The sequence below is a fragment of the Crocodylus porosus genome, unplaced genomic scaffold (assembly GCF_001723895.1).
Source record: "Crocodylus porosus isolate Cpor-Errol unplaced genomic scaffold, CroPor_comp1, whole genome shotgun sequence".
In the NCBI taxonomy this organism is placed as follows: Eukaryota; Metazoa; Chordata; order Crocodylia; family Crocodylidae; genus Crocodylus; species Crocodylus porosus.
Window position 1 is genome coordinate 2,153,945 of NW_017728934.1, and position 8,863 is coordinate 2,162,807.

Below are 8,863 nucleotides of genomic sequence, written 5' to 3' on the forward strand. Positions count from 1 at the left end.
GGTGTCCTGCCTCCCCATCCTGCCCGCCGCCCTTTGCTCTAACCACTAAACCTCACTGCGCTCCCTGGGCAGAGAGGCATGGAGCCCAGGTGTCCTGCCCCCCGCCCCCGACCACTGGGTCACACTGCCGTCTTCAGCTGGGGCAGAAGCCAGGGGTCCTGCCCCCCCAACCACTGGGCGGCACTGCCCTCCTGGGGGATGGGCGGGAGTGGGGACCCAGGTGTCCTGCCCCTGTTCTAACCACTGGGCCGAACGGCCCCCCGGGGGCAGGTCACACTGCCGTCTTCAGCTGGGGCAGAAGCCAGGGGTCCTGCCCCCCCAACCACTGGGCGGCACTGCCCTCCTGGGGGAGGGGCGGGAGTGGGGACCCAGGTGTCCTGCCCCTGTTCTAACCACTGGGCCGAACGGCCCCCCGGGGGCAGGTTATGGAAGCCAGGTGTCTGGTCCTCCATCCCCCACCCCCACCCCGCCTGCTTCAACCACTGGACACCACTGCCTTCTGGCAAGGATGGGACCCAGGTCTGACTCTACTCTGACCCTGCGAGGTGCCATGAAGCCCCCCACTCCTCAACAAGGGTGATGCTTTGGCCAGCCAGCACTGCAGGAGCTCAGACAGGGCTTTAATGTAGCAATCACTGGGCCAGAGAGGAAGGGGATGGGCTGTGGGGGCTCCTGGGTGACCAGGGCATGTAGGGGGCGAGGTACACCCCAGCTGGGTAGGGGCTGAGCCAGCAGCATCCTTCTCAATTTGCCCCTTCACTGCCTACTCTGCTCATCAGACCTCTGCTCCCTGGATCCGGCTCCCACCTACATGCTGAGCACAGCACCCAGGGGTGCTCAACTGCTAACAAAGCAGGCCTGGATCAGCAGCTTAACGAGGGCTGTGACAGCCATCCCACGGTACTGCCCTTGGATAAAGGGGGCTGGCATGCAGGCTGGGCAGCAAGACACAGCAGCTTCTCCAGAGGAAGTGAATTCTGGTCCCCACGGCACGTGCTGTAGGGAGCAGGCGGTACCAGCCATGGTACCTACAGGCCAGAGCAGTCCGTCTGGGCCTGGTAAACAAGCCTCTGATATAAGCAGTTCACATAAGGAATGAGGCTCTTCACGGATGGGAGCTGCCCCTCCTCACTCCAGATCACAGGATCCCAGCCCCAGCTCTAGGCATCAGCTTCACAGAGTAGAGCCCACTGGATCCTGGTAGCTGAGGCCCAGCTGGAGCTGGGTGTAAGGAAGATGCTCCTCCAAGGGACTGGAGAAGCCCCCTAATCACAGCAACTGAACACCTGCTCTTCCCACAAACCTCATCTGCAGGTGGGGATATTCAGCCTTTGAGGGAGCTGGATCTCTAAGACATCTCTGTTTGGCCCCCTGAAGCCAGGGCCTGTACCTGAGGCCCTGAGCCTTGAGTCTGCTCCTTGAGGGCTGTTTGATTTTCTCACAGACACAGTGATTGAAAATACCAGCTTCTGCCTTTTGGAGCTGACAGGGCCAGCCCTGGGTTGGGGAGGCACTGCCTGTTCCCAGCCCAGACGGGGTAGCATACCACTGCCCCCAGGGTGAGCTGCAAACCCTCTGCCAAACCAGAAGCCGGTCTCCCAGCCTCCTCCCCTTGCTCCAGTCTGTACGCACTGGACCGTGCTCCCAACCTCCTCCTGACTGTTCCCCCCAGAAACCCCATTCCCAACTCCCCCCAGGGTGAGATGCCCACCAGTCCCAAGTTCCTCTAGACAGGAAGATGCTCCCAAGTCCTCATGGTGGTCCCTCTGGGGTGCACCTGGAGCCCCGCACTCCTCCTCTAGTCCTCTGTCTGTGGATCCTTTCCCTAGGCCCAGCATTACACAACTGTGCTGTTAGCAAGACATGAAGCAAACTCCGTTCCCCAAGTGCAGCAGCAGCAGCTTCTAGCAGGACACGCTCCCACGCACACAGACTGGGGAAAGGGCCCGGTTAGTAACCACACTGTGAATGGTATTGCACAAGGCCAGGTTCCTCAAAGGCTGCTGCCCTGTCCTGACTCGACAGCCCATCTCCAACCTGGGGCAGTCAGGGCTGCGCTTTCCCACGCTCAGGAGGAACCAGCATGACACAGCAGTGCCAGTTCTGCAGACCACAGCTGGCACCAACAACTGCAAAAGCCCCAACACTCTTCTATAGGGACTTTTAGCCAAAGGTCTGAGCCCTTTGCAAAAAAGAGCCAAAGCAGCCACCGTCAGGGGGACATAAACAGGAAATGGAGACATAGGGCAGGAAAGTGACTTGCTTGAGATTGCTTGAGCCTGTGGCAGAACCACAAATGCTAGAATAGCATTCCTGGCTCCCAGTCCTGTGCTCAGATCAGTCCATCTGGTATGACCATTCAAAGGGATGAAGGCTGGCTTTATGAAAATGGGCAGTTTAGTTTTAGAAGAATGCTTCAGAGAACCTGCAGATCCTAGCCTGGCTGAGACCATGCCCCAGCCGGGAGCTGCCAGATACTGAAGTTAAAGGTTTGGATGCAATGTCAATGTGAAAGGGACCTACATGGAGCTCTCTCTATGGAAAGGTGGAGGCCGTGGAAGAGCAGCTCTGCATGCAGAAGAGGAGGGAGGCAAAAGCCTATGATTTCTGACATCCCAAATGGGTTTGTTGCTACCTAACAACTGTAATGTGGAATGGAAACATCTATGTTAGTAAACTGAGCCCAGAGACAGGGTCCTCCTTTGCCTCAGCTCAGAGCTGGGGAGAAACGGGCACCAGTCATGAACCATCTCAACCATGAGAGTCAGAGGAGAGGGAACATACTGCCCCCAGTCCTACCCAGACAAAGAACTCAAATCCAGTGCTCCTTCCAGATGTGCTCAGCCCTTTCTCTTGCACCTCTGCTAGTGGCTACAACTGTGACTGCCTTTATACACACCACATCTCCTAACCACCTCACACGCACCATTTCATCCCACTTCCAAGCATAACCCAGGGGATGATCCTGAGCAGAGGAAGGGACAAATGGGGCCTGATCTGTCTTTTTTCCCTCTAGCATTGATGGAAAAGTACCAGCCAAGCAAACAACGGTGTGTATAACTGCTAATAATGACTACGCTGCTGTGTCTTGTGCCTGCTATGTCCCCACCTGCAAAAGCGGGCTGATCATGACTTCCTCTGCACCTCAGGGGAGTCTGAATTCATTAAAGTCTGTACAGTGTTCTGAAGGCTTGTCTATACTTACAAGCTTCGCTGGAACAACCAGATACAAACACACAGTAGAGAGCTGTACTAGCAAACCACCCCAGAGAGACACCTGTGACAAAAGTAAAAGAGGTCTGGGGACTGTACAGGGACATGGACAAGCGAACAAATGCAAGCAAGTTAGAAAGGGGGTATGCAGGAGGCCTGCAGGAACTTTCCATGTGTGTGCTCTCATCCTGTGGCAAGTGACTCTTATAGCTTACGCCTCAGTGACCCAGGGCTAAACTGCCCCAGCCTAGTTTTTACTTACCGAGGGGTAAGAGCAGGCACATGGCCAGTTAAAAATTTGCAAACCGCTAATTCATTATTACTCGTTTCTTTGTCCGTGCCACAGTTTAGCCTAGCTGTCCCACGGCAGTAAGCTATACCAGGAAGGTAAAGGACTCTTGCAGGGATCACTACAGCCACATTATGGGTTTTGCTAACATAGCTATATCGAGGGGGTTGATTTTTTTCCCGCACTCCTGCATGCCCACATGACAATCCAACACATGCTCACTAGCCGCAGGGTGTCCACCCCATGTACAGCTCTGCTGGCAAAGCTTTAAATAGAGACCGCAAGATGAGATCCTTCGAGAGATGAGTCTGGAGGAGAAATACATGTTGGCTTATGAGAGATTCACAACCCACTTCAAGAGCAATTAAGGACCTGACCCCAGTTCTTAAATACTGTGCGCATCTCCTGTCACAGAGGAAAGTATGTTAAATGGTGCTGCCAACTACATCCTGAGAGAGTTTTTTCTTTTGTTAATTCTTTTCTTCCCAGGTTAGGTCATCTTTTTTATATGAAAGGAAATAAAAAGACTTCATAAAATAACACCCTGCTTTTTCTCATAACCACTGTTGATTTAAAAGTAACCCTCTCTTATCCAAGAATTCACAGTGCTTTATCAATACTTCATCCCCCTTCCCCCTGGGAGGCAGGTGAGCCATTTAAGTATACACAGAAACTGAGGGGCACTGAAGATTTACCAATCACACCACAAACCAGTGACAGAGCCAGCACCCATGAGTCCTGGAGTCTAGCCATTAGCTCCCTCCTACTAGCCATTAGACAGTATTGTGTACTGATATATAGCCACCAACATGCCCCTCTGGAAGGGATCAACCTTGCTAACCCCCAAATAGACCAAATCAAAAGTTTTGTTACACTAGAGCAAGTTCACAACAGGCAAAATAAAGGGCATTAAAGCAGGGCACACTGAGTCTATTGGCACTATAAGACAGGATCTATCCACTGGCAGAGCCAGGGGTACTGGAAGTCCTTGTGACAGAGATTTGTGAGGCACCTGAAACCATCTCTGCAGCATCTGTGTATCACATGTTGCCCCTAGCTAATCAAGACCCATCAGCTTAATGTTTGCTACTACCCTGCCCCTTCGAGTGCATTGCTGAGCATAAGCTGCACACTTACTCTGGACTTGTGTACACCTCTGTGGAAGATGGGAGAATCCAACCCTGGGATCAGATCCTGGCCCTACCACCAACCACCTGCATGACCTTGCCCTGTGCCTCAGTTTCCCCACCTGCAATAGCAGGATAAGATGCACTTGCCCCTTTCAAAGTGCTTTGAGATCTGTCAGCAAGAAGCAGCTAAGAAAGTGCAGAGGGTTCTTACGGCTCCCAGATCCAAATCCCTGATACGATGGGACCCCGTCTCACTGGGCTTTCCCATCAGTACCTTTTAATCCAAGCTGGTGAAGGAGAAGCTGTGATATTAGTGTGCTCCTGCTCTCACAATCCCACGCTCTCTGTAGAGCTCTGGCAGAGTCTGATTAACGGTTCCTGGAATAATTACCACCCAGCGGGGTTCACTCGCTGGGAATGCAGCAAAGAATCCTGTACTAATCCAAGGCATGTTCCTAACTGATGGCTTTAACCCTTGGGAAGCCAGCTTTGCCACAGGCAGCTAAAGCCTTGGGAAGTGGCTAGTGTCTCGTATGGATCTCTGACTGGTGGGCAATGGCACAGATCCCAAGTCCCCCTGGGCATGTGTACCTTACCTGGCTCACGCCCACCCACCAGGAAGCACCAGCAGGCAGGTGGTAGGAGCAGAGGGACAGGAGAGATTTCACAGGCTCTTCCAACAGCTTGTAGGGGATCTGGGTGGGCCCCTCCCCTGGTTGATGATTGAGCGGAGAGGCCAGGACTTGACCAAAGTCCCAGGCTGCTGGGCCAAGGGGCAATGAACAGCTGCTGCGAGGCAGGCAGGGGCAGGAAATGGAACGTGGAAGAAGACCCCAGGAGCAGGGCAGAGAAGTGGGCAGCTCCTAGGTCCTAAAGGGCCTAGAGAAGCCCATGGTTAAGAAAAACCATAAATATGATTCTAGGCCACATCACCTGCTTGGCAACAACAAACCTGGGTGTCAGAAGAGCAGCCTGAGAAAGACACGCATCCAAGGTTGGTGACAGCATCAGGCTGGAGTGCATGGGGATGAGTCACACAAGTCATCCCTGCAGCCACCTGCCCAGGTGAATCTCAAGTGCACACCCCAAGATCCTGCAAGCTAGACTTAAGTATGCTCCTTCCCACCCTTGTGGTTCCCAGTCGATGATCACCCAAAGGCAAAGAGGCTCTGCTTCACTATAGTGCAATCACCCCAAAACCCCTCAGCTCTCTCCCTGCAGGAGGCCTGCTCCCAGCCCCAGAAGTCCTTGAGGTAAGTGTGTCCCTGGCAACAGGAGCTTCCTCACAGGCCGTGCCAACTGGACCATGACATCTTGAACCAGATTCCACATGGGAAGATGCTGATTTCATCATCTCCTCTCCCCGCACTCCCAGGCAATCCTGGACACCTTTCTCTACTGGAATCTGGTCTGTCCCTTCCTCTTTCCTCCTCCTCCTCCATACCTGCTCTGCCACTAGGTGAGGAAATGTCCGTCACGTGCAGCCACATGGATTTGATAACCTGTGCCCTGACAGACCCGGGACTGGCTGGGCAGGTTATTAGGTTGCCAGGTATGTCAGGAATTATAATGGCAGGCAAGAAAAGACAGGAATCGATCCACGTACAGACTTAAGCATACTCCTGTCCACATAGGGATGGGGCATGCAAAGCACCCACATGACTATGCAGCACCCAAGAATCACGCAACAGCATGATGATACACACTTGTTATCATCTGGGTGTCCATCCTGTGTAGCCACATAACTACACCATGTACATACACTAGCATCTGTGTTCATCCTACGTCTCCACGCACTACACCACGCTCTTGTTAGCATCTGCCCTGCAGCGCTCCCATCTACACACTCACACGAGCCCCAGTGGGGCTCCCAGGGCCCTGTGGGAATAGTAATAAATGAGTTACTCCAAAAATAACGATATGGCCAGAACACCGTCATCCAGAGTGCATAACACCCCCCCTCCACCACCACCCACACATGCCAATTAGCCAAGTGCATGGTGGGAATTTCTTCCTCCTGTGCCTGGCTCTGAAGCATCAGGTACCAGCTGCTGAGGCACTCGGATACCACAGTGATGGGTCTGGAGGAACCGAGGCTGAAAGAGGGCAGCAGACAGGAGCACTGGTCTGATGCATTACACAGTGGGATACTGTCAAACCTAGAACAGCAGTTCCCCATGCTTTCTTACACAACAGCACCCACACAGATACAGGCTTGCACAAAAAACACCCACCCAGGCACCCACATGCGCTGATACATAGGCAATGCATCTCCAGGAGGGTCACAGACCCTCCTCAACACTTACATTTCCCCAGGGCTCATGCTTTGATACCTTATATTTCATCTCCTGCCATGAGATACAAGCAGCCCAGTGGATGTCACTGGTATGCTATGGCCTGAGAATAGGACCCTAGGGTCACCAACAGGATGTTGCCCAGGTCCCTTGGTGTCTCTTGGATGCGTGTGGGAAATGCAGAGGAGCTCAGCCAGGGGGACGCTAGCCCCAAATGCAGCACACAGGCTGCGGGTCTGCAGTACAGTGGGGAGAGGATGCCAGGCAACTTTCAGAAGGGTGGCCCGGGGGACAGCCCTAAATTTTGATGCAGTTCATGCACTCTGAGATCCATCTCTGCCCACCACCAACCAGCAATGGCTCACAGAAGTGCAGCAATAATCGCAAAACACATGACAGAGGCAGGTGAGTACGTTCCTCTCTGCTTTACAAAAGGGGAAACTGAGGCACCACATAACAAAGCAACTCACCTGAAGAAAACAGGCAGCAAAGTCAGGAATACAGCCCAGGTTCCCCATCCTCCCCACTGAATCGCGCTCTTACCCAGAGCCAGGCAGAGAATCCAGGTATCCAGCATCCGCGGTCCTGCTCGAATCAAGCACTACCTGACCCTGCCTATGTCTCTGCATGAAACGCCATGTGTGTATCACTCACACACATAGGTACACACCTGTCCCGAGTCCTCACGCCCACATCCTTCTGCAAGACAAGGCACAAATCCCCTTCCTACCCGAGTCCATCCCCAGCCTGTGCCACAGAAAAACCTAGTCCCAGCCTGCTGCTTCCTTACCCCTCCGCTCAGCGCTTCACTAGAAAGAGGCGCACACCCCAGTCACCAGCATCCCTCCCCAGTCCAGACGGGCAGATATCGTAGGGGGATGATGCCCAGGATGCCACTAGAGCCGTATAAGTCCACTACCGTTCTCAGAGGATGGGCGATGGAGGGGTCTGGCCTTTTGCGTGGAACAAAGGCTGTGATGCCCCCCCAGCCGTCCAGCGGCAGGCACGCAGGGGGCGGTGGGTGCCTGGCCTGCATTTGCTCACCTGCCATGGCGGGGGCCTGCAGGCTGGCCCTCTTCTTGAAGGGGTACTTGTTTCGGGGAACCCCAGCGGTGGATGACATTTTGCTTCCGTCCGCCTCGGCTGTGACTCAGAGCTGCAGAGCCGGCTGGTGCCGCGGGCCGCTGGGCTGGGGACTCTTACTGCAGAAGGGACTCGGGAGGCAGGCCGCGCTCTTCCAATAGCTCGGCTGGGACCCACTGGGCCACTCCCCTGGTTGATGATTGATGCAGGAAGCCTGGGGCTGGACCAAAGTCCCAGACGGCTGGGCAAGGAACAGGCCGACCGGGGTGTTTCCTAGGCGACCATGCCGGGCACGGCCACGGCCACGGCCACCCCAAACCCCGAGCATCTCCGGATGACAAGCCTGTGCGCCCCAACCAGCCCCGCTGGGGCGACCCAGAGGGCAGGGACCACACAGAGGAGCCACAGGGCTGGCCAGAAACGCCCGGCTCGCTTCCGCCAGGCTGCCACGTCCCGCGCACCACGGCTATGCCCCTGTCGGATCCGGCCAGCACCCTGGCTCCAGAGAGGGGTGCCCCCCGCGCCACGTTGCCAACTCCCTGACTTCTGGGGGTGTGTTAGTCTCTGTTTCGGGAATGTGAAAAACGAGCGTGCGTGTGTAAACTAGCTTTCTTTTATACGTGTGTGTAAAACTAGCTCTTTCTTTTACAGACGTGTGTTCGTGTATACGCATGTACACGTACCCATGAAAGAGCACGAGCACGCTCCCCGAGCACATCAGGAGAGTTGGCAACACTGGGCCTGGGACACGCGGCCCGCCAGCCCACCCCTGGGGGCAGGCACCGGGGCCCCCGCGCTGCCCCGGGGCCGGGCCCGGCTCTGCTCCCCCGTCCAGGGCGGCCTCAGTTTCCCCT

General features: G+C 55.0%; 1 protein-coding gene across 3 annotated transcripts in view; it reads right to left on the reverse strand.

Moving 5' to 3' along the window:
- AMPD2 (adenosine monophosphate deaminase 2) overlaps positions 1 to 8,120 on the reverse strand; it is a 26,490-nt gene extending 18,370 nt beyond the window's left edge. For 2 of the 3 annotated variants that reach the window (XM_019546278.1, XM_019546276.1), the window contains exon 1: positions 7,971 to 8,120. In XM_019546278.1, the coding sequence (XP_019401823.1) occupies positions 7,971 to 8,049 (79 nt within the window). In that variant the 5' untranslated portion in view covers positions 8,050 to 8,120. Of the gene's footprint in view, positions 1 to 5,228; positions 5,252 to 7,970 lie in introns of those variants that run through there. The other variant, XM_019546279.1, reaches the window with a different exon arrangement.
- Positions 8,121 to 8,863: the final 743 nt, after the last annotated feature.